At 52.6% G+C, this 25,020-nt stretch overlaps 3 protein-coding genes and 1 pseudogene across 4 annotated transcripts; 1 reads left to right on the plus strand and 3 right to left on the minus strand.

Moving 5' to 3' along the window:
- Positions 1 to 355: 355 nt before the first annotated feature.
- On the minus strand, positions 356 to 1,360 carry LOC308221355 (proto-oncogene Mas-like; the record flags this gene model as incomplete). Its single annotated transcript, XM_080618338.1, has 1 exon — positions 356 to 1,360. One exon carries the CDS (start codon positions 1,358 to 1,360, stop codon positions 356 to 358), a length of 1,005 nt encoding a protein of 334 aa, XP_080474464.1.
- A 2,926-nt stretch (positions 1,361 to 4,286) lies between these two features.
- LOC308221356 (proto-oncogene Mas-like) lies at positions 4,287 to 5,300 on the plus strand (the record flags this gene model as incomplete). The annotated part of the gene is made up of 1 exon (XM_080618339.1): positions 4,287 to 5,300. One exon carries the CDS (start codon positions 4,287 to 4,289, stop codon positions 5,298 to 5,300), a length of 1,014 nt encoding a protein of 337 aa, XP_080474465.1.
- Positions 5,301 to 16,191: 10,891 nt separating this feature from the next.
- Positions 16,192 to 17,136, minus strand: LOC308221357 (proto-oncogene Mas-like; the record flags this gene model as incomplete). Its single annotated transcript, XM_080618340.1, has 1 exon — positions 16,192 to 17,136. The coding sequence occupies one exon, from the start codon at positions 17,134 to 17,136 to the stop codon at positions 16,192 to 16,194; it is 945 nt and encodes a 314-aa protein (XP_080474466.1).
- Positions 17,137 to 20,205: 3,069 nt separating this feature from the next.
- LOC308221124 (mas-related G-protein coupled receptor member H-like) lies at positions 20,206 to 22,158 on the minus strand (annotated as a pseudogene). Its single transcript, XR_013958982.1, has 2 exons — positions 21,995 to 22,158; positions 20,206 to 21,231 (listed from the first exon to the last, which is right to left on the minus strand). The product of XR_013958982.1 is annotated as a mas-related G-protein coupled receptor member H-like (transcript).
- Between the last annotated feature and the right edge of the window lie 2,862 nt (positions 22,159 to 25,020).

Consider the following 25,020-nt stretch of genomic DNA (forward strand, 5'->3'; position numbering starts at 1 on the left):
CCATGGCCACAAGAGGGTCCTGCTTTTATACCCATATAAAAACAACCGGCTTTATGCCAGATCTCTGATTGTTTACTCATGGGACCATGCAGTTTCTCATGATCTCACCATTGTCCATGCTGACAGCGTTGGCCAGGCACCCCAGTGCGGCCAAGTATGAAGGTCATAGAAGAGCTGCACCCCTCTGTTTCCTGCCTCTTTCAGACAAACAGTCACGATGAACATAAACCTATGTACTCTATTGAACACACGGCGGCAAAACAACATCCTTTGTTACGTCTCTCAGTCATGAGGAGGAACCAACTCTCAGCTAGGGTCCCATCCGTTACAGGGGCATTGCAACGGGGAACACAGCTCAGGCCTCCTCCTCCCCAGCAGGGCCTTGGGCAGTGCTCTCCATGGGGATGCCCTCAGGCACGGGGCTCTCCTCTTTGCTCCTCGCTTTCTCTTCAAACACTCTGCGCAGGGCGACTTGGATGGAGCCTTGGAAGCGGCGCTGCCGGCAGCTCCCCACCAGGAAGTAAATGACTGGATTGATGCTGCTGTTCAGCAGCGCCAGCACCAGAGTGGTTTTTTCTGGAAATAAATCACCCCATTGTGAAAGATGAAGGAAAGCATTTATGCTGAAAGGCATCCCAAAGGCAAAGAAGAAGATGACGTTGAGCACAACAGCAACATAGAGTTTCCCCAAGTGCCGTCTCTCTGAGCCACATCGGAGCCTCATGACCATGGACACGTTGGAAATCAACATCAATAATGACAAAATCACCGAATAGGCAATGGCCACACTTGCAAATAGTGTGTCATATCTTTGATCACAGATAAAAATTGATGACATAAAAGACCCGACGCTGGCCCAGAGCACCCCACTCACGATGCCTGACAAGTGCTTTGGGCGGTGGCAGCGATACCAGATTGGGAAGAGGACAGAGACACAGCGCTCCATGCTGATGGCTGTCAGGAGACCCAGGCTAGTAAGGACAAAGAAGTGGCACAGGAATTCAACTGCATCTATGAAATTATTGTAGAAAGGAGCAAAAGAATCCAAATCATAACAAATTATTGTTAAGTTGAAATACGCCAATGTGAACAGAAAAAACAGGAGGAGCAGAGAGCAGTCAGCAACAGCTACGTTTAGGATGTAGACGGTGAAATGGTTCCGCTTCATCTGGAAGCCCAGGAACCACAAGACTATTCCATTCCCCACCATTCCAAAGACACAGATCAACAAACAGACAAAGAAAAAAAACATGTATCCATCAACTGAATCTCCACATCTGTTTTCAGTATCCCACTCGTAGCTCCGATTTCCATAATGTGTGTAATTCAGAGGGAGGTCTGTTGTGTTGGTCTCCTCCATGGCGAATGACCCTGCTCTGCGTGGCCGCCTCCTCCCTCTGCCACCACCTCCTAGGAGACACAAGCAATGAGAGGGCAATGGGGGCCATCGGCGTTCCCCGCTCTCCCCATCTCTCCGCACTGCCCCACGCCAGCCCCAGGCTGCTCCAGGAAGGACCCGTCCCCGGCGTGCCCAGGACGGGCTCCCAGCCCTGCAGGCCTGGCCCTGCCCAGGAGCCATCTCCCACCTGCCCGTGCCCGCTCTCCTACCTCCTGCTGCTCCTGGCACCAGCGCTGCTGCAGCAGCTCCAGCACAGGGGCCTCCAGCCTCGGCAGCACAAAGGCTCCCTCCGCGGATGCTTCCGAGGCCACCCCGCTCTGCTCTGCCGTGTTCCTCGTGCCTGGGGAGCAGAGCTTTGCCCACAGATCACGGCCCCTGCTCAGCAGACGCCCCTCACAATCTGCCCACATCGCTGGCAGCTTCCCCTCACATGTCCCACGGGGGGAGATCTTGTCAGTAGGAGCTGGGCACGTCACCCCCTTCCTCTCCTCCCCCCAGCTGTTCACCAGGAGGGGCTGATCTCTTCTGATCCCATGAGAAAGGCTCTCAGATTCCATAAAACATCCTTTGAAACACCGTTTTCTGCACCCAAAACTCTCAGGAAGGAGGGGATGGGTCAGACAATCTCATGTTCCTTCAGCCAAGGGATGGTGGGGAAGAGATCTGGCGGGGCCAGGGGAAAGCAGAAAGATGAGAACGAGCGAGATGAGCCAGGGACCATCAACAATGGGGATGAACGAGCAGAAACTCCTCAGAAGTCGCTGACACTCCCATGGCCTCAACCCTGCTTCTTCTTCCCATCCTCGCTGCGGTGCAGAACCACCCCTGGTCATGCCCATCCCTCCCGCTGCTCCCCCAGGCCTGATCCTGCACAGGAGATGCCAAGAGAATCCCCTCACCAGAAGCCAATGAGGCAGAGCATGGCCTTGTGTCAAGTTGACATGAGAAATCACTATTCCTCAGAAAGAGAACATCACGAGGGCTTTGCCCACTGCCTCTAATCACATCCCTGATGGGCATGTGTCTCCTCTGAGATTACACTTTGTGGCGTACACAGTGCTGCAAATGTGCTTTTATCTACAAGGGGTTCCTCTCACACAATCTCATCCCTTAGCATCACAGGGAAGGGCATTACCATGGCTTATGTTTTCTCCATCTCTCATGTGTTTTCCAGCTTTTAAATACCATTTTCTGGGAGTTCCAGCCCTGTGCTTGTCATTGCCAAGGCTGGAGTCCTCCAAGGGGATCCCTTGATGTCATGTGGTGAACGCATAGTCATGAACAAGGTCCACAGTCTCTCCAGGGCTCCAGCCTGGAGCTGCAGGAGTTAGGCCTTAGAGATAGACTTGAAGCAGGGCTAGGGCACAGGCTGAAGGTCCACCCATGAGAGGGGATGGAGACAGGGCTTCAGGCAGGTACAACTCCTGCATAGCCCAGGCAAAGCCTGGTTGTGTAGGCCTGGAGCAAGGGGCAGGGGATGAATCAATGGGTCAGAGCAAATAAGGCCTGCTGTAGCCTTCAGGGCCCTGGAAGAGCATCAGAGTGCTGCACACAGACGGTTTAGTGTTGTTCAGTCATGCTTCATGGGATGAGGTCCCTTTATCCCCGTCTCCAGCACTTTTGGGCCTATAACATGTCAGCTCATGGTTGTCCTACAATGACAGCATGTGGTTCCATTTCTTCACCTCCACTGTGAAAAGCATTTCCCTTTACTGATTTCTTCCACGGCTTTGTAGCCTCAAATATCCCACAACTATTACGTTCCGTGCTTGGAAACATTAAAGCAAAGCCCCTCAGTGATCTCCCAGCGTTGACGGCCCTTGGCTCGTCTCTCCCACTCTCACCTCTCTGCCATGCGCCATCCCTGGGAATGGTTTATGTACATTCCTTTGTTAAAATCCCAGCTTTCCCCATGTTAGTTCCTCCGGGAGTGAGTGATCCAAAGAGCACCCAGCCTGAGCAGTCCCAGGCCTGTGCCATGCTGCCTTGGCCATGGACAAACCTTCTTGGCTGATGGTAAGGGAGGAGCCTGCAGGCAGCTCACACTGCGTGTCCTTGCCTTTATATGAGACTGCTGCAGCAGTTCTCACGTGAGCATCCTTAATGCTTGGCAGTAGAAAGAGCTGTCTTCTTCTTTCTGGAACCCCTGCAACAGCTCAAAGACCCACAATGGGATAAGGTTTCATGGCCAAGATGGGTTCCCAGCACCTGAAGGAACATGAGATTGTCTGACCCATCCCCTCCTTCCTGAGAGTTTTGGGTGCAGAAAACGGTGTTTCAAAGGATGTTTTATGGAATCTGAGAGCCTTTCTCATGGGATCAGAAGAGATCAGCCCCTCCTGGTGAACAGCTGGGGGGAGGAGAGGAAGGGGGTGACGTGCCCAGCTCCTACTGACAAGATCTCCCCCCGTGGGACATGTGAGGGGAAGCTGCCAGCGATGTGGGCAGATTGTGAGGGGCGTCTGCTGAGCAGGGGCCGTGATCTGTGGGCAAAGCTCTGCTCCCCAGGCACGAGGAACACGGCAGAGCAGAGCGGGGTGGCCTCGGAAGCATCCGCGGAGGGAGCCTTTGTGCTGCCGAGGCTGGAGGCCCCTGTGCTGGAGCTGCTGCAGCAGCGCTGGTGCCAGGAGCAGCAGGAGGTAGGAGAGCGGGCACGGGCAGGTGGGAGATGGCTCCTGGGCAGGGCCAGGCCTGCAGGGCTGGGAGCCCGTCCTGGGCACGCCGGGGACGGGTCCTTCCTGGAGCAGCCTGGGGCTGGCGTGGGGCAGTGCGGAGAGATGGGGAGAGCGGGGAACGCCGATGGCCCCCATTGCCCTCTCATTGCTTGTGTCTCCTAGGAGGTGGTGGCAGAGGGAGGAGGCGGCCACGCAGAGCAGGGTCATTCGCCATGGAGGAGACCAACACAACAGACCTCCCTCTGAATTACACACATTATGGAAATCGGAGCTATCTTGTACCCTATGAATTTAAATGCGACCTTTCATTTGACCGATGTATGTTCTTTTCAGCTGTCTGTTTGTTGATCTGTGTCTTTGGAATGGTGGGGAATGGGATAGTCCTGTGGTTTCTAGGCTTCCAGATGAAGCGGAATCATTTCACTGTCTATATCCTAAATGTAGCTGTTGCTGACTCCTGTATGCTCCTCATGTTTTTTCTGGACATATTGGGGTATTACACCTTAAAAATGAGTTGTTATGATTTGTATTGTTTTTTTGATCAATATTATGGATTTTCGGATGCAGTTGAATTCCTGTGCCACTTCTTTGTCCTTACTAGCCTGGGTCTCCTGACAGCCATCAGCATGGAGCGCTGTGTCTCTGTCCTCTTCCCAATCTGGTATCGCTGCCACCGCCCAAAGCGCTTGTCAGGCATCGTGAGTGGGGTGCTCTGGGCCAGCGTCGGGTCTTTCATTTTGTCATATTATCTTTGCTCCGAATTTAATGAAATTCATGTTACAATATTTTCAAGTCTGGTCTTTGCCTATTCGGTGATTTTGTCATTATTGATGTTGATTTCCAACGTGTCCATGGTCATGAGGCTCCGATGTGGCTCAGAGAGACGGCACTTGGGGAAACTCTATGTTGCTGTTGTGCTCAACGTCATCTTCTTCTTTGCCTTTGGGATGCCTTTCAGCATAAATGCTTTCCTTCATCTTTCACAATGGGGTGATTTATTTCCAGAAAAAACCACTCTGGTGCTGGCGCTGCTGAACAGCAGCATCAATCCAGTCATTTACTTCCTGGTGGGGAGCTGCCGGCAGCGCCGCTTCCAAGGCTCCATCCAAGTCGCCCTGCGCAGAGTGTTTGAAGAGAAAGCGAGGAGCAAAGAGGAGAGCCCCGTGCCTGAGGGCATCCCCATGGAGAGCACTGCCCAAGGCCCTGCTGGGGAGGAGGAGGCCTGAGCTGTGTTCCCCGTTGCAATGCCCCTGTAACGGATGGGACCCTAGCTGAGAGTTGGTTCCTCCTCATGACTGAGAGACGTAACAAAGGATGTTGTTTTGCCGCCGTGTGTTCAATAGAGTACATAGGTTTATGTTCATCGTGACTGTTTGTCTGAAAGAGGCAGGAAACAGAGGGGTGCAGCTCTTCTATGACCTTCATACTTGGCCGCACTGGGGTGCCTGGCCAACGCTGTCAGCATGGACAATGGTGAGATCATGAGAAACTGCATGGTCCCATGAGTAAACAATCAGAGATCTGGCATAAAGCCGGTTGTTTTTATATGGGTATAAAAGCAGGACCCTCTTGTGGCCATGGGAGAAGCCTCACCTATGGGTGGACGCACTGCATGGGAATTGTCGCAGTTACCTGAGACTCCCGGCATCAGCTGAAGTGGGGCTTCCCAGCTGGGAGTGTGGGACTGGATGATGATTCAGTGGTAATTGGTGACATATTTCTTCTTAATCTCTTTTATCTCTATGCAGCCATGATTTAATGCATTGCAAACTTTCTTCGGTACTTTATTTATGTATTTATATCTCTCTTTTGCTTTATTGTACTAATTCACTGTATACAGTGAGAGATATTTACCTAATTCACATTAGCGTGATTTCATTAGTGTGCTTATTGGCTTTGGTGTGCTTGTTTAATAAACTCTGCATATTATACAGCTAGCGTGTGGTCACTTTGTGGTGTACCCTGCCTGTCAGCAGAACCGATCCTTATGGCCCTGTCCCCAGCAAATAAACTGTGTGTGCTTTGGCTGAGCAGCCGAGTGTTGTGGTGCTTTGGGAGAACTCTTTGTCTGGGGAAGGTGTGAGAGAGATGCCCTGGGGGAGCTCTGGTCGTGTCTCTTGTCCCAGCCAGGCAGGGCTCTGGCAAAGGGACTGCAAAGACAGGGAAGCCAAGGAGAACCCTTGGGTGCGTGCTAGGGGGATTTGTGGTGTAGAATCGTAGAATAGTTCGGGTTGGAAAGGACCTTAAGGTCATCCAGTTGCAACCCCCCTGCCATGGGCAGGGACACCTCACTCTAAACCATGTCATCAAGGCACTGTCCAACCTGGCCTCGAAAACCTCCAGGAACGGAGCATTCACAGCTTCCCTGGGCAACCCATTCCAGTGCCTCACCACCCTCACAGTAAAGAATTTCTTCCTTAGATCCAATCTAAACTTCCCCTGTTTCAGTCTGAACCCATTACCCCTTGTCCTGTCACTACAGTCCCTGATGAAGAGTCCCTCCCCAGCATCCTTGTAGCCCCCTTCAGATACTGGAAGCTGCTCTGAGGTCTCCACGCAGCCTTCTCTTCTCCAGGCTGAACAGCCCCAACTTTCTCACCCTGTCTCCATACAGGAGGTGCTGCAGTCCCTGATCATCCTCGTGGCCTCCTCTGGACTTGTTCCAACAGTTCCATGTCCTTTTGATGTTGAGGACACCAGAACTGCACACAATGCTCCAAGTGAGGTCTCACGAGAGCAGAGCAGAGGGGCAGGATCACCTCCTTCGACCTGCTGGTCACGCTTCTCTTGATGCAGCCCAGGATACGGTTGCTCTCTGGGCTGTGAGCACACACTGCAGCCGGCTCATGTTCATTTTCTCATTGACCAACACCCCCAAGTCCTTCTCCACAGGGCTGCTCTGAATTTCTTCCTTTAAGAGGAGAAGGCAAAGGGAAACACTGCAAGTTGGTGAGTAAGGGAGAAAAAAAGAGTGAAAGATCAATAGAAAGAGTAAAAGATAAAGAGAAAGAAAAGCAAGAAAGCAAGAGAGAAAGCCAATAAGTAAGCAAGGAATGAAGCAAGGAAGCAGGAAAGAAAGCAAGGAAGAAAGCAAGCATGAAAGAGAGAAAGAGAGGAAGGGAGGAAGAGAGAAAGAGAAAAAAGAGAGAGAGAAAAAAGAGAGAGAAAAGAAAAAAAGAAGGAAGGAAGAAAAAGAAAGAAAGGAAAGAATGAAAGAAAGGAAGGAAGGAAGAAAGAAAGGAAGGAAGGAAGAAAGAAAGGAAGGAAGGAAGAAAGGAAAGAAAGAAAGAAAGAAAAAGAAAGAGAAAGGAAGGAAGGAAGGAAGGAAGGAAGGAAGGAAGGAAGGAAGGAAGGAAGGAAGGAAGGAAGGAAGGAAGGAAGGAAGGAAGGAAGGAAGGAAGGAAGGAAGGAAGGAAGGAAGGAAGGAAGGAAGGAAGGAAGGAAGGAAGGAAGGAAGGTGGGACGGGAGAATGGAGAACCAGAAGGGAGAAAGAAAGGAGAAAAGGAAGGGAAAAGGAAAGAAGTAAAGAAAGCTGTGGCTGCCCCGTCCCTGTCACTGTTCAAGAACAGGTTGGATGGGGCTTGGAGCATCATCCAACCTGCTCTAGTGGAAGGTGTCCCTGCCCATGTCAGGGGGTTTTAACTGGATGAGCTTTAACGTCCCTTCCAACACAAACTGGTCTGCAATTTAAGGCAGTGGGAATGCAACAGACAAATTCCTGCTGTGTAAGAGGCAGGGAAAATATGCATTACTGCAATGAATTTGCAGTTGGCACAGAGAATACAGGAACGAGCGTCTTTGATTTGCCAAGACCATCTGATTTGGTGATCTTTGGACTTGCTTTAGGTTGTGTCTTGGAGCCGTGTCTGGAGGATATCTGGTGAGCTGTGCCACAGCAGGTCCCCATCTCAGCCTCTGCAGCTGACATGAGCCTGCTGTGCCTCTCTCTGCTATCACAGAGCTGATCTTTGCCATCAGACATCCCGAGTTGTGCTGTGTTGGCTCGCTCTTCACCAGTAAAATTTCCTCTCCAAACCCAGTGCCTTTTCTGCAGACACAGCTCCCTCCATCTCCCCTCCCAGCTTTGAAGGACAGGGTATGATGGCTTTGGCTGAAGGAAGGCAAAAGAATCTGAAGCCTCCTTTGGGATGCTCTGTTACCTGTGGACAAAACTTCTGTGGAGATATTGCAAAGGGGAACATGACCTAAACCCTCCCCTCTTGGATTTCCTGCAAGGATCAACTGGAGCAGGGCTGGAGCAGATTCCCTGCCCCATGGCAGGGACATTTGCTGTGTTGTGCAGGCCCCAAGAGACCCCAGCACAGGGGTGAAAACCCTCTGGAGCCTGCTGGCAAAAGCCGTGTTCCCTTGAGAACAGCGCACAGTACCCCCCTTCCCTTTCTTTCCCTTCCCTTTCCTTCCCTTCCCTTCCTTCCCTTCCCTTCCCTTCCCTTCCCTTCCCTTCCCTTCCCTTCCCTTCCCTTCCCTTCCCTTCCCTTCCCTTCCCTTCCCTTCCTTTCTTTTTCCTTCTCTTCCTTTCCCTTCCCTCTTCCTTTCTTCCCTTTCCTTCCCTTTCCCTTTGCCGTTCCCTTTGTTTTTGCCTTTTCCCTTCTCTTTTTCTTTATCATTCCTTGCCTTCCATTCCATAACTTTCCCTTCCCTTCCCTTGCATTTCCTTCCCTTCCCTTCCTTCCCTTTTTCTTCTTTTCTTCCCTTTCCTTGCCTTTCCGTTTGCTCTTGCCTTTGCCTTTCTCTTTGCCTTCCCTTGTCTTGCCTTCACTTCCCTTGCCTTCCCTTGCTTTCCATCATTTTTCCTTTGCCTTTCCTTCCCTTTCTTTTTGCCTTTCTTTTTGCCTTCACTGTTGCCTTTTCTTTTAGCCTTTCCTTGATTTTTTCCTTTTCCTTCCTTCCTTCCTTCCATTCTTTCTTTAACTCTCACTTTTTCTTCTTTCACTTTGTTTTCCTCTTCAACTCTCTCACTCTCCAAATTTTAGTGTTTTCCTGTGCTGCCTTCTCTCTTTCTGTCAAACTTTTTCCCTTCTCTCTCACTCTCCAAATTGCAGGGTTTCCCTGTGACCTGTTCTCTACACCACAAATCCCCCCAATACCCAACAGAACCCTTTGTTTTCCCCATCTTTGCAGTCCCTTTGCCAGAGCCTTGCCTGGCTGGGACAAGAGACACGGCCAGAGCTCCCCCAGGGCCTCTCTCTCACACCTTCCCCAGCCAAAGAGCTCCCCCAAAGCACCACAACACTCGGCTGCTCGGCCAAAGCACACACAGTTTATTTGCTGGGGACAGGGCCAGGATCCTCATTGCAATAGGAACAGGGCTCAGGCCTCCTCCTCCCCAGCAGGGCCTTGGGCAGTGCTCTCCATGGGGATGCCCTCAGGCACGGGGCTCTCCTCTTTGCTCCTCGCTTTCTCTTCAAACACTCTGCGCAGGGCGACTTGGATGGAGCCTTGGAAGCGGCGCTGCCGGCAGCTCCCCACCAGGAAGTAAATGACTGGATTGATGCTGCTGTTCAGCAGCGCCAGCACCAGAGTCACTTTTCCATTAAAGGAAATACTGTTATATAAAAGTATAAGGAAAGTATTTACACTGAAAGGCATCCCAAAGGCAAAGAAGAAGATGACGTTGAGCACAACAGCAACATAGAGTTTCCCCAGGTGCCGTCTCTGTGAGCCGCATCGGAGCCTCATGACCATGGACACGTTGGAAATCAACATCAATAATGACAAAATCACCGAATAGGCAATGACCAGACTTGCAAAGAGTGCGTCATGTCTTTGACGAAAGCGAGAGGAGATATAAATGGACAAAAAGAAAGACCCGACGCTGGCCCAGAGCACCCCACTCACGATGCCTGACAAGTGCTTTGGGCGGTGGCAGCGATACCAGATTGGGAAGAGGACAGAGACACAGCGCTCCATGCTGATGGCTGTCAGGAGACCCAGGCTAGTAAGGACAAAGAAGTGGCAAAGAAATGGAACTGCACGTATGTACTTAAAGAAGAAAGGAGTAAAAGAATCCATATCATAACAAATTACTGTTGTGATGAGATACCCCAATATGAACAGAAAATACACGAGGAGCAGAGAGCAGTCAGCAACAGCCAGATTTAGGATGTAGACAGTGAAAGGATTCCACTTCACCTGGAAGCCCAGGAACCACAAGACTATTCCATTCCCCACCATTCCAAAGACACAGATCAACATACAGACAAGGAAAAAGATCGTATATCCATCAACTGAATCTCCACATCTGTTTTCAGTATCCCACTCGTAGCTCCAATTTCCATAATGTGTGTAATTCAGAGGGAGGTCTGTTGTGTTGGTCTCCTCCATGGCGAATGACCCTGCTCTGCGTGGCCGCCTCCTCCCTCTGCCACCACCTCCTAGGAGACACAAGCAATAAGAGGGCAATGGGGGCCATCGGCGTTCCCCGCTCTCCCCATCTCTCCGCACTGCCCCACGCCAGCCCCAGGCTGCTCCAGGAAGGACCCGTCCCCGGCGTGCCCAGGACGGGCTCCCAGCCCTGCAGGCCTGGCCCTGCCCAGGAGCCATCTCCCACCTGCCCGTGCCCGCTCTCCTACCTCCTGCTGCTCCTGGCACCAGCGCTGCTGCAGCAGCTCCAGCACAGGGGCCTCCAGCCTCGGCAGCACAAAGGCTCCCTCCGCGGATGCTTCCGAGGCCACCCCGCTCTGCTCTGCCGTGTTCCTCGTGCCTGGGGAGCAGAGCTTTGCCCACAGATCACGGCCCCTGCTCAGCAGACGCCCCTCACAATCTGCCCACATCGCTGGCAGCTTCCCCTCACATGTCCCACGGGGGGAGATCTTGTCAGTAGGAGCTGGGCACGTCACCCCCTTCCTCTCCTCCCCCCAGCTGTTCACCAGGAGGGGCTGATCTCTTCTGATCCCATGAGAAAGGCTCTCAGATTCCATAAAACATCCTTTGAAACACCGTTTTCTGCACCCAAAACTCTCAGGAAGGAGGGGATGGGTCAGACAATCTCATGTTCCTTCAGCCAAGGGATGGTGGGGAAGAGATCTGGCGGGGCCAGGGGAAAGCAGAAAGATGAGAACGAGCGAGATGAGCCAGGGACCATCAACAATGGGGATGAACGAGCAGAAACTCCTCAGAAGTCGCTGACACTCCCATGGCCTCAACCCTGCTTCTTCTTCCCATCCTCGCTGCGGTGCAGAACCACCCCTGGTCATGCCCATCCCTCCCGCTGCTCCCCCAGGCCTGATCCTGCACAGGAGATGCCAAGAGAATCCCCTCACCAGAAGCCAATGAGGCAGAGCATGGCCTTGTGTCAAGTTGACATGAGAAATCACTATTCCTCAGAAAGAGAACATCACGAGGGCTTTGCCCACTGCCTCTAATCACATCCCTGATGGGCATGTGTCTCCTCTGAGATTACACTTTGTGGCGTACATAGTGCTGCAAATGTGCTTTTATCTACAAGGGGTTCCTCTCACACAATCTCATCCCTTAGCATCACAGGGAAGGGCATTACCATGGCTTATGTTTTCTCCATCTCTCATGTGTTTTCCAGCTTTTAAATACCATTTTCTGGGAGTTCCAGCCCTGTGCTTGTCATTGCCAAGGCTGGAGTCCTCCAAGGGGATCCCTTGATGTCATGTGGTGAACGCATAGTCATGAACAAGGTCCACAGTCTCTCCAGGGCTCCAGCCTGGAGCTGCAGGAGTTAGGCCTTAGAGATAGACTTGAAGCAGGGCTAGGGCACAGGCTGAAGGTCCACCCATGAGAGGGGATGGAGACAGGGCTTCAGGCAGGTACAACTCCTGCATAGCCCAGGCAAAGCCTGGTTGTGTAGGCCTGGAGCAAGGGGCAGGGGATGAATCAATGGGTCAGAGCAAATAAGACCTGCTGTAGCCTTCAGGGCCCTGGAAGGGCATCCCCATGGAGAGCACTGCCCAAGGCCCTTCTGGGGAGGAGGAGGCCTGAGCCCTGTTCCCCATTGCAATGAGGATCCTGGCCCTGGCCCCAGTAAATAAACTGTGTGTGCTTTGGCCGAGCAGCCGAGTGTTGTGGTGCTTTGGGGGAGCTCTTTGGCTGGGGAAGGTGTGAGAGAGAGGCCCTGGGGGAGCTCTGGACGTGTCTCTTGTCCCAGCCAGGCAGGGCTCTGGCAAAGGGACTGCACAGACAGGGAAGCCGAGGAGAACCGCTGGGTGGGTTCAGAGAAGGTTGAGAGAAAGAAAGAGAGAAGGCGGCACAGGCAAACAGTACAGTCTGGAGAGTGAGAGAGAGACGAAGAGGAAAAGAAAGAGTGAAAGAAGAAAAAGTGAGAGCTAGAGAAAGAATGGAAGGAAGGAAGGAAGGAAAAGGAAAAAATCAACTAGAGGCAGAAAGAAAAGGCAAAAGGAAAGGAAAGGCAAAGAAAGGCAAGGAGAAAGGTGAAGTCAAAGGGAACGGGAAAGGGAGAGGCAAGGAAAGGGATGAAAAGAAGAAAAAAGGGAAAGGAGGGGAAGGAAAGGGAAAGGAAGAGAAGGAAAGGAAAGCCAAGGGAAGGCAATGGAAGGGAAGGAAAGTCAAGGAGAAAGGGAAAGGCAAAGGGAAAGGCAAGCAAAAGGAAGAAAATAAGAAGAAAGTGAAAGGAAGAGAAGGAAAGGGAAAGGAAGAGAAGGGAAGAGAAGGGAAGGCAAGGCAAGGCAAGGCAAGGCAAGGCAAGGCAAGGCAAGAAGAACAGGAAAGGGAAAGGAAGAGAAGGGAAGAGAAGGGAAGGGAAGGGAAGGGAAGGGAAGGGAAGGGAAGGGAAGGGAAGGGAAGGGAAGGGAAGGGAAGGCAAGGCAAGGCAAGGCAAGGCAAGGCAAGGCAAGGCAAGGCAAGGCAAGGCAAGGCAAGGCAAGAAGAACAGGAAAGGGAAAGGAAGAGAAGGGAAGGGAAGGGAAGGCAAGGCAAGGCAAGGCAAGGCAAGGCAAGGCAAGAAGAACAGGAAAGGGAAAGGCAAGGCAAATGAAGAAAAGACGATGAAAGGGAAAGGAAGAGAAGGAAAGGGAAAGGAAGGAAAGGGAAGTTAAGGCAGGGGGAAGGAAGGGAAAGCAAGTGAATGGAAGGGTAGGAATGGCAAGGAAAAAGGGTAAGGCAAAGGGAAAGGCAAAGGGAACTGCAAAGGGAAAGGGAAGGAAAGGGAAGGGAAGGGAGGTAGAAATGAAGGAAAAGGGCAGGGTGGAAGGGAACTAAGACACAAAGAAGGAATGATTGTGAGAGAGAGATGCAGAGAAAGCAAATCAGGAGAAACTGCCACGAACAGGAGCCCCCGGCCCCGCGGCTCACCCAGACCTCAGAGTCAGGGGACTGCAGGGTCACATCCAGCCCGTGCCCAGCGCTGTTTGCAAGGACGTGTGCGGGGCTGATGCCTCTAGATGGCAGGAGAGGGGTTCTGATCACAAGGAGCATCTGATCACAACTCGGGATCTGATCACAACTCGGGATGTCTGATGGCAAAGATCAGCTCTGTGATAGCAGAGAGAAGCACAGCAGGCTCATGTCAGCTCCAGAGGCTGAGATGGGGACCTGCTGTGGCACAGCTCACAAGATACCCTCCAGATACGGCTCCAAGCCATGGCTTGAAGCTAGCCTGAGGATCACCGGACCAGATGGTCTTGGCAAGGCAGAGATGCTCATTCCTGTATTTGCTTTGCCAACTGCAAAGTCATTGTAGTACCTCATATTTTGCCTGTCTCTTACACAATGGGAAGCTGTCCATCCTTTTCTTACTGCCTTAAATCCCAGACCAGTTTGTGTTGGAAGAGACCTTAAAGCTCATCCAGTTCCAACCCCTGCCACGGGCAGGGACACCTTCCACTGGAGCAGCTTGCTCCAAGCCCCTGTGTCCAACCTGGCCTTGAGCACTGCCAGGGATGGGGCAGCCACAGCTTCTCTGGGCACCCTGTGCCAGCGCCTCAGCACCCTCACAGGGAAGAGCTTCTGCCTAAGAGCTCATCTCAGTCTCCCCTCTGGCAGGTTCAAGCCATTCCCCTTGGCCTGTCCCTACAGGCCCTTGTCCAAAGCCCCTCTCCGGGTTTCTTGTCAGCCTCTTTGTGTATTGGACTCCAAGGGTAACTAACGTGCCACTGCTTCTAGAGAGAGAAGCGATAGTATAATGCATGAGTGGTGAGTCGTGTTTTGAAGCTACATGATGAGATCAAACATCTAAGAAGCATTTATTAAGTGTTGGTTTACAGAACAGGGCAGGAATTTTCTGCAGTTGAGGGCTTTTTCTCCCTCTGCCATATTACTGTCATTTGGAAAGTAAAACTTTCCGAGTTACAACTTGTCCAGCAAAAGCTCCCATCATCCACAGAATGTCTCCCAAGGCAAGCGCAGAAGGACCATGATCCTCACATGGTCTTTTCCTGCTTCCTGGGATCATCCTTGCCTGCTTCATCACCCAGGCCACCTCCCATCTGAGCGTCTCGGTTTTATCGGAGTTTGATGGCTTTAGTTATCTTGGCTCTGTACCTGTACTGCGACAAGTGATTGATTTCCATTCCAGCCACTCCAGTGACCTGTCACTCTGAGGAACAAGCCAAAGGGCAGAGAACCTTCTGTCACCATCCCAGGTCCCAGAGACCACAGCATCCATAGCTCTGCTCTGCTGATGCTTTTTCTCCCTCCACTTTTCCCTGCCTGCTTCATCTTCCCAGCCTTTCCCTTGTGCTCCCTACTCAAGTTAGTGCAGGCTGGTGAGGAGTCATGCCAGGGAACAGTACAACTCAGAAGCAAATGAGAGCTGGTGTATCCTCCAGCTCCTTGATAGCAAGGACTGACAGACAGAGAGAGGAGAGAGAAGAGGAGAAAGGGAGAGGTAGAAGCAGAGAAAGGGGGAGATAGAAACAGAGAAAGGGCTGCCATGACCCCTTTTACCCAGGGAGTTCTTGAGCCAAGCTAGAGGGATTCAGGCCTCATGGCCTCAACAGCCATCCACTGTTTTCTTTCCTCTCCCTGTACCCTCTTTCACATGGAAAATCGAGTCTTTACAGAGCCTGCATTGCTTTTGGGGTTGTTTCATTTTAACGCTACTCCTTTTGCTTTTCTAGATGAGGAACAGGCACACCAGAAGTGGATAGAGACCTCGGGTCACGGTTGCGAAATGCCGTTTGCTCAAGCCAGCCCATCCCGACAGCCCAGAGAAAAGTGGGAAGAGCCCCAGGAGGCAGTTCCAGTCAAGAACCCACGTCATGTGCAGACAAAACTCCATCTGCAGCAGAAGCATTTCAGGGAAAGCCTTCCAGGGGCAATCCCAAGCACATGCCTGTTTGCCTCGTCATGATGCTGGATGTGGAATCTTCACACGCTCTTCACACATGTCTGGAGATGCAGGCACAAGGGTTTGCCCTGGAATTATTCTGCCTTGCTGTGCCAAGCATTCTGACCCACTCTCACGCTGCTCTGTTAAGCAGACACACCAAAAACAACCCCACGGGCAGAAGGGAAGAGCGTCCATGGCTCTGTTTGAGCAAGTTCACTTTTGAGATGAGGAAAGCTCAGACCTGTTGAACAGGACAGATTCAAAGCAAAAGTTTTGAATCATCCCAGACTGGTTTGTGTTGGAAGGGACCTTAAAGCTCCTCCAGCTCCAGCCCCTGCCACGGGCAGGGACCCCTTCCACTGGAGCAGCTTGCTCCAAGCCCCTGTGTCCAACCTGGCCTTGAACACTGCCAGGGATGGGGCAGCCACAGCTTCTCTGGGCACCCTGTGCCAGCGCCTCAGCACCCTCACAGGGAAGAGCTTCTGCCTAAGAGCTCATCTCAGTCTCCCCTCTGGCAGGTTCAAGCCATTCCCCTTGGCCTGTCCCTACAGGCCCTTGTCCCAAGCCCCTCTCCAGCTTTCCTGCAGCCCCTTTAGGCACTGGAGCTGCTCTCAGGTCTCCCCTTCAGGAGCCTTCTCTTGTCCAGGCTGCCCCAGCCCAGCTCTCTCAGCCTGGCTCCAGAGCAGAGGTATTTCATCACTTTGTTCAGTGTTCTCCCCCAGGCAGGAGTTCCCATGCCACCCAGCACGCTTTGTCCCACTGCAGCTAATCCTGTTCTGGCCCATGTTCCTTCTCTCCATCCCTGGAGCATCTTCTCCCTGGGAGGGATTGCAGAGGTTTAAACGGCTGGTTCCACTGTGTTTGCTCTGGGAGTTTCACCTCTGTTCTGGGGCTCGGTTAGGTCTTCAAAAGCCCTCTTGAAAGCAACCTTCACAGAGAGCTTGAACTTCTTTGTGCAGCTCCCAGCCAAGAAGTAAATACCAGGGTTGATGCTGCTGTTCGCACACGCCAAGGGCAGAGAGGCATTGAAGACAAAGACTGAAAAATCAAACAGCCTTAGCAAAAGCCAGTACCCAAAATCAGCGGTGAAGAAGGGGAAGAAGACAACAGCGAGCAGGACCACAGCACAGAGCTTCCCTGGAGGATGTTGCCACGAACAGCACAAGACCCTGGTAAGCAGGGTTAGACCAGATAAAACCAGGGTAAGCAGCGATAAGAGGTAGCTGAGAACGAAGGCAATGAGTGCTGCAGGGCAGAAGAAGAGGGTCATGGTGAGGAGGAAGGAGAGGGCCCAGAACATGGCACACACAAGCACTGGCAAGCATTGGGAGCGGTGGCAGTGGGCCATGGGGAGGACAGACAGAGCTGCCATGGCACTGAAGGCTGTCAGGAGGTAGACGCTGGCGGTGAATGAGAAGAGGATGGTGATGTTCAACACGGTTGTCACTCCCCGTGAGCCCAGCCTGTGGCAAAGGGTCTCTGGGCCATAAAGTATCCCAAGGGCGATGGTGATGGAGAGGAGGAAGGTGAAGTCGGCCACTGCCAGGTTGAGAACGTAGATGGTGATGGGGTTCCTGCGGACGTGGGAGGTGAAGAACCAGAGCACAGCCCCATTCCCCAGTAGCCCGCAAAGGCAGATGAGCAGCGTGGCAGGGACTTTGCTCCAGTGACCAGGTTCACAGTTGGTCCAGTTGTAGTGAGTGTCCCCATGCATCGGGAGCTGGTGATGCCAACTCCTGTTCCATGCTGGCTGGCTCCAGCAAGCAGGGCTGGCTCTTTCCATGGCAAGGAATGATGTGCTCATTGCAAAACCTCTGCTGCTTCTCCTTCCTCCTCACGCAGCTGCAGAGATGAGATGAAGCAGAAACACATTTGGACCTCTGCTGTCCCTCACAATAGGCTTTCAGATCTTTGCAGCCATGCCCCAGCTTCTACACGGAGGAGCACAGAGAGAAATGAGGGACAGGAGGGGTGGAAGACAGGATGTGGGGACATGGGGATGACATACCTGGCACAAAAAGCATGTATAGAGGTGGAGCCAAAGCTAGGGAGATGCCTCCTTCCTGGCTTTTGATGGAGCAGATCTGGAGGAGGGAAACAATAAGATAAAAGGATTGTCCTTGGAGATGCCTGTGCCAGGTGGTTGGACATAGATTATCCTTAAAGTCCCTTCCAACCCAAACCATGCTGGGATTCTATGTCAAAGGTCAAGTTGTTTAGGGAGTGGATCTGATATGGATTCTCAGGTATCTAATATTATAGCTGACATTACCAAGCTGCTGGGTTCCTTCAGTGGGACACTCATTTCACTGCTCCCCTACCACCTTTTCCCATGGGTCTCCATACCCCACAGACCACTATTCCCCAGTATTTACCAACAGGTTCAACACCAGTGAGGGAAGGCACTAAATTAAGCTGGAAAAACCCACCCAGAAAGGTCTGACCTTGTCTCCTCCGGCAGCCGGGAGCAGGCTCCCATCACCTCACACTCACCATCTGCTGCCTTCGTGATGCTTCATGAGGTTTCCTGGAATTAGCACTTGGAAAACTGGCCCGAAGCCTCGGTGAGCCTGCGCAGCCTCCAACAAGGGGTCGTTCTCAACTCCTTTCACAAAGCAGCTTGCTGACAGCCAAGCAGGTCAAGGGTTCCTGTAAAGAGGGGGTATTTCATTGTGTTTGACAGGAGCAGGGTTCTGGCTATAACCTCTTCCTTGCACAGGAAATGACTAAAAGGACTCTCAGAAATCAGACCTATGGGAAGAGCTGATTGTTGACCCTGTCATGGTCTTCTTTCATTTCATTTTAAAGCAACCCCAGTCCCAAAATACTCATCTCTTTGGACGGAATGAACTTTCCTCCTCCCCTTCCAGGCGTGTGTCTTTACGACCCAGTGCTACAAGCTGGGCGTTGCAGCAAAACCTCTATTTCTGATTCAGATCTGGGTTTGAAACCCATACACCACAATGTCACTGCAGTACTTGACTTTCAAATGCACAGTTTCCAAGAGCACAGCACGGAGGGCACCAAGCAGCAAAGAAAAGATGGATCAGGATTCCAGGAAAATCTGGATTTTCCTAAGGAGAGGTGAATCAGTGCTGTTCACTTGGCTTTAACCACCAAAAAGTTACGGGTTTCATCCGGGTTTCTTCTATAGTGCCTCAGAGAGGCCCATGGAATTTGTAGAGAGCTGAAGGGAGATAAGATGACTCCTACCCAGGCTGACTGTGATGAAGGACAAATGCAAACAGCTCCTGTTGCATCTGGGAGCAGGGATGCTCCTGCTGGGAACTGACACATGTGGGGACCGCAGGACCAAAACCGCCTCCTCTCTCCCTTGGTGATGCTGCATTTGTGTCCCCGACTGGAGAATCTCACATCTCCTCGCAATGCCAATGCTTTCAAGTGCAAACAGGTCATGAGAAGAGAATCAGAGAAACAGAGGACCATGGAATGGTTTGGGTTGGAAGGGAGCTTAAAGCTCACCCAGCTCCAACCCCAACCCCTTCCACTGGAGCAGCTTGCTCCAAGCCCCTGTGTCCAACCTGGCCTTGAGCACTGCCAGGGATGGGGCAGCCACAGCTTCTCTGGGCACCCTGTGCCAGCGCCTCAGCACCCTCACAGGGAAGAGCTTCTGCCTAAGAGCTCATCTCAGTCTCCCCTCTGGCAGGTTCAAGCCATTCCCCTTGGCCTGTCCCTACAGGCCCTTGTCCAAAGCCCCTCTCCAGGCTTTCTGTGGGTCAAGGTACATCAGCATCTACCCATGTGATCAGAAAAAGAGCAGAATCACCCAGGGTTTCTTGGCTTCTGCTTTTGTGGGTAACATCCTGAGCGTGTCTGCCTAAAATGTTGATTTCCAGCACAGATGTGGGCTGTTTGCTCGTGTTGGAGTCAGGCTTGTGTGTACACAAAGGAATCTACAGCCTCTAAATGCTATGGCTCTGGTAGCAGCTGTTTCTGTGTGCTGGGAAAGCCAATAAAGCCATCTGGCAGGCAGAGCTGGGTCTCCTGCAGCCATCACACGTGAGAACCTTCCTTCTCTGTCTGCCTCTTTTCTTGCCTCTGTCCTGGTGGTTTGCTCCATGGGCTTCTCCATCCACTGCACTGAACTGCACTTGCCAACAGCCATCAGCCACTGGTTGTCTGTCCATCCTCTGTCCAACCCACAGTGCCCATCTCCAGCAGCACTTGCCTCTTTGCCTGTCCCTGCCTTCCCAGCTAACCCCCCTTGGAAGGGTAGAGGTTTGGGCGTTGAGTGATGCTTCCAGCTCCATCAGCCAGGCTGAGATGAGTTTTCTCTGTCAGACTCTGCCACAGGAGAACATAAAGGCAGAAGGAGCTGAGAGCATCCTTTCTGTCCCCTCACCATCATCTCCTGTGGTCTGGAGGCTTTTGAGGATCAAAGTAGTGAGTGGTTGGTGCTTTAGTATCAGGCATCAAGGTCCCAGGAGCGGGTAGAGGCAGGAAGAGTTGGGACTTTCTATGTGGGAAGCAGACAAGATGCAGATGAGGGCCCAGGAGCATGGCTGCGCTAACCCTGGAGAACAGGAGAATGGATGAGGCAGGACCTCCTGGACCACATCGTTTCAGCATGTATCATGCATGTACAATGTCTAGTGGGCAGCGTGAGGGGATGGTCACATCCATGATTTTGACAACAAGCTCCCCATGGAGCCGTCAAGGAAGAAGCCATGGTCACCAGTAAGTTACTTGAAAGACACCTTTATTTAAATAACTTAAAACCAAGTTTGAGCTGGGAACCAGCCCTGCCCATGGCCATGTCCTGGGGGACACCACTGTCCACTGCTGGTCCTGCTCACCCAGCCAGGCCATGGGGTGCTGTCATGGGGTGCAAAGGCAGGGCCGCCCCTCTCCAGTCTCAGCCATAGGGGTTCAGGCAGCGATTTCCATCACAGGGGTCCCACCTCTTGGGAATCTGCCCTATCTTCAAAGACCCTCTGAAGAGCCACTTTGAAGGACCCCCTGAACGTGAACTTCCCATAGCTCCCAACCAGGATGTAAATAACGGGATTGATGCTGCTGTTAAAAGAAGCCAGCAAGAGGCAGACCTCAAAGACAAGGTTAATACAGACAAAGAAGTTGAGGAAGATTTGGACACTGAGTGGGATGCCAAAGAGGAGGAAGAAGAGAACGGTGAGGAAGATGACCGCGTACAGCCTTGCTGGGTGGTGCCGCCAAGAGCTGCCCCTGAGCTTGATGAAGAGAATCACGTTGGAAAGAACCATAAAGGGAGTGAAAAGGCAGAAATTGAGGCAGCACAAGAGCCCGAGAACCATCCAGCAGTGTTGGAAGTGATCCAGGTAACACACGAAGTACACCAGCCCCGCAAGCACACAGGAGAGGGCCTACAGCAGGATACACAAGGCAGCAGATAGGAGCTCCGGGTGGTGGCCTCGGCACCAGAAGGGCCAGAGGACACCTCATACACCTCTCCATGCTGATGCCAGTGAGGAGGTAGAGGCTGGTGCTGTATGTGAGCAGGACCATGGAGTGGAACAGCCGCAGCACCTGCAGGAGCGCTGGGTGGGAGCAGCTGAGCACGGGCATGTGATAGACCACAAGGAAAGCTGATGTGAAGAGGAGAAAGCAGGAGTCGGCCACGGCCAGGTTCAGGAGGTAGGCGGTGAAGGGGCTCCTCCTGATGCAGAAGCCGAGGAGCCAGAGGATGGCTCCGTTCCCCACCAGCCCACCCAGGCAGAGGAGCAGTGTGATGCTCCCGGTGACGAGTTCAGTGCAAAGCACTGGGTCCCGTTGCGTTCATCCTCATAGACCAGGCTCTCTGTGGGCGCTGGGGACACTGTATGCCAGTCATGGATCGTGTCGTTGGGATGCCGGTTCATCTTCCTCTTCTAGTGCTCACCTGGGGAAAGGCAAGAGATGAAGGCACAATCTGTGGCTTTCAGGTCACGAGTACTTGGAATGTCCTCTGGTCATTCTGGTCTCTGCAATCCTTCCCAAGGTACAGCATCTGCTACCCGGAGAACGTAAGAACTGAGCAGTGAGAGGAGAGAGGAGTGGGGAAGGGAAGGGAAGGGAAGGGAAGGGAGGGGAAGGGAAGGGAAGGGAAGGGAAGGGAAGGGAAGGGAAGGGAAGGGAAGGGAAGGGAAGGGAAGGGAAGGGAAGGGAAGGGAAGGGAAGGGAGGGGAGGGGAGGGGAGGGGAGGGGAGGGGAGGGGAGGGGAGGGGAGGGAAGGGAAGGGAAGGGAAGGGAAGGGAAGGGAAGGGAAGGGAAGGGAAGGGAAGGGAAGGGAAGGGAAGGGAAGGGAAGGGAAGGGAAGGGAAGGGAAGGGAAGGGAAGGGAAGGGAAGGGAAGGGAAGGGAAGGGAAGGGAAGGGAAGGGAAGGGAAGGGAGGGGAGGGGAGGGGAGGGGAGGGGAGGGGAGGGGAGGGGAGGGGAGGGGAGGGGAGAAGAGAAGAGAAGGGAAGGGAAGAGAAGAGAAAATAGGGATAGGAGGGAAAAGCTTGGTCATGGGGGACAGGAGACAGAGCTGGAAGAGGAGTGGAAGAAGGAACAAAAGGCATGTGGAGCCATTTGGCCTTTAAGGACTGAAAACAGTGAGGAGACAAATGGGAAGAATGAAGAGGACAGAGACAGGAGCAAAGGGGAGTCCCAGACCCCTCTCACCAGGCAGGGGAGGGCAGAATCCTTGCACAGTTTGGTTTCCAGAGCTGCAGGCCTCTGCGTCAGACTTGCACGTGAGACCTTTACACAGCTGCTATGCCAAAACCATCCCACAGGAGACCTGGCCAGCAGGAACAAGGGGACTCCATGATGAGGTTCCTCCAGCAGTCTTCTTCTCCACGGCTTCTGCTCAGGGGTGGTCACTGAAGGCATGCAGATGTGCCAGGGCTTGGTCATCGCTTGTGAGAGCAGCGGAAGCAGATTGCCAAAGACTCACGCTCACAGGACGGGCGTTGCAGACCCGTGTGCTGGTTGCTTCAAACGCTTCCTGTTTGCAAAGCTGCTGCTGTGTTGTTTCCCTTCTTGTTCTCCTCTTCTGAGCCCATCAGCAACAGCCCTGTTGTGTCACGGCTCCCATCCACGTGAAAGCCCACACTTTGCTGTCACAAAGAAGCCACCATCAACCCCAGGGAGCTGATGCTGAGTGTCACTTCCCTGTCTGCGAGAGCTGAGTGGAGACCTTCATCACCCTGTGCCATGGGGAGGACAAGAGGGAAGCGGGATGGAGTGACACATCCAGCCACCACATCCAAGGGATGACACACACCACTGGAGCTGCCCCTCACTGGTGCTGGCTGCTGCATGCCACATCCCCATGTCTCACACTGCTGAGGTTGCAGGGATGCAGCGTGAGTCCTCGGAGGAGAACTAAGCTCATTCTGTGGTCTCTGTCCTGCTTCCCTGTTTGCTGTATCTATGCCACATAGAACCATGGAATGGTTGGGGTTGAAGGGAGCTTCAAGCTCATCCAGTTCCAGCCCCTGCCACGGGCAGGGACACCTTCCACTGGAGCAGCTTGCTCCAAGCCCCTGTGTCCAACCTGGCCTTGAACACTGCCAGGGATGGGGCAGCCACAGCTTCTATAGGCACCCTGTGCCAGCGCCTCAGCACCCTCACAGGGAAGAGCTTCTGCCTAAGAGCTCATCTCAGTCTCCCCTCGGGCAGGTTCAAGCCATTCCCCTTGGCCTGTCCCTACAGGCCCTTGTCCCAAGCCCCTCTCCAGGTTTCCTGCAGCCCCTTTAGGCACTGGAGCTGCTCTCAGGTCTCCCCTTCAGGAGCCTTCTCTTCTCCAGGCTGACCCAGCCCAGCTCTCTCAGCCTGGCTCCAGAGCAGAGCTGATCCAGCCCTTCCAACATCTTCATGTTCCCTTTAGGACCACTTTGTTCCCAAGAAATAAACAAATATTGGAAGGTGTTAAAAAGAAGGCAGGAAGCAGAGTTGGATATTGGTCTTTTACCATCTCTGCCATATCCAGGGCCAGAGGGATGGAATGCCAAACCGCAGGAACGTGTGTGAACTGAACTTCATTAATCAGCATTCCTCCGCCTGAGGCTCATGCTGCGGATGGCCCAAGAGAAGGCCCTCACTTCCCGACAGGAACATCTTCTCCCAACCCACCCAGACATTCTATTTATAAGAAACAAGAACAAAACAGGGTAGTGACAACAATATATGGTCGATAACAAAGGACAATCCTTTCACCCAGGGTTATTTAATTAAAACAAGTGTCTTAGTGCTGAGCTTCCAAGTGTCCCAGTGAGCAGCGATGCCAAGGAAGCTCTGCAATCACCACTGCCATCTCCTCGTCTCCCTCCCTTTGTCCCACATGTTCTTCTAACCACAAGTCCTTTGGACCAGCATGCTCCCAGTTCCCCCTCGGCACGCTTCCAGCATCCCGGTGCAGCATCCTTTGGGAAGCCCCGCTGGAGGAATGGGCTGGCCTGGCTGGGAATAGTCACCCACTGTGGGACAATGGGAAATATACCCTGTCAGCTCTGAACCTGACTTGCTGAGGGGCTTCTCCTTCAGCCTCTGCAATCAACCCAAAAGTAGCTTTTATATGCTAAAGCAGTATAAGGAATAGCTAAAAATGCCCTGCTCTGGTAATAGGCTGTGTTAAATGCAATGCAGCAGCACTGCAGCTCCATCCCCCTGTTACTCCCGAAGCTTCTGGTCAGTTGGAATTCCATGGGACAGAGGGAAAGCTTTCTTCATCCATCTGCAGCCAGTGCAGATTGGCATAGGCCTGCAGAGTGGTACCTCCCAGCTTCTGCAGCTGCAGGATGTGCTTCACCATCCATCCTCCTCCCCCCAGGGAAGGGAGACCCATTGCAGCATCCATAGCCATGAGCGGTGTGAGAGCATCCCAAACCCTCCCACTTCTGAGGTGCTTTTTTCCCCCTGAAGGTTGCCCAAGCATGGTTCTGCTTTTATTTTGGTGTTCCCCGCTGCAGGAATCTTGCCGAGGTGACCATGAATGGGAGGTTTCAGCCAGAAATCCTCTGGGTGCTGCTGATGCAGATGCACATATGCATGAGCCTGTTTCCAGGATGTCCCCATCCATCCCAGCCCAGGTCCAAAGCCCAAGAGTGCTGCAGTAAAGATGCTCTTTCCCTTCTGACTCTGCAAGTGGAAAGCAGCCCCATCAAAGGCTAATGGGGTTGGCTGTGGGGACCATGTTGGGTTTGCCGGCCTCAGGAAGCTGGGATGAGGCTGGACAGTTCAGATGGGGGATGCTGGAGGAGATGGGAGTGGGGAGAATCCCGCAGGTCCCACCAGCATTCCCAGGGCTGGTGGCTCAGTGATGGGCTCTGCCCATGCATGAAACACAGGTGATAGGGTCTGCTTTGCTCATACAGCCCCACTGAAGGAAGGGACTTTGATATGAAGTGATTTTGATGTGAACCCTTGGAGACAACTTGTCCTTAGCAAAAATGGTGAGACTGGAATTGCTACCGGGATAAATCCAGGGTCTTTGGGTGTCAGTTTTAGGGACTAAAATGTTTTAGATGTATGGTTTTTAGATTATTTTTAGATTATTTTTTAGATGTTTTAGATTATTTTTTAGATTTTTAGATGTATGTTTAGGTGTATCTAAAATGCCTGTTCTAGAGCAGCCAAAGGCTGGTATCAGCCAGGCAGCTGGGAGAGAAGCCAGAAGCACCTCCCAATTGCAAGGGCACCCTAGA

Source organism: Psittacula echo, assembly GCF_963264785.1.
Source record: "Psittacula echo genome assembly, chromosome: 5".
Lineage (NCBI taxonomy): Eukaryota > Metazoa > Chordata > Aves > Psittaciformes > Psittacidae > Psittacula > Psittacula echo.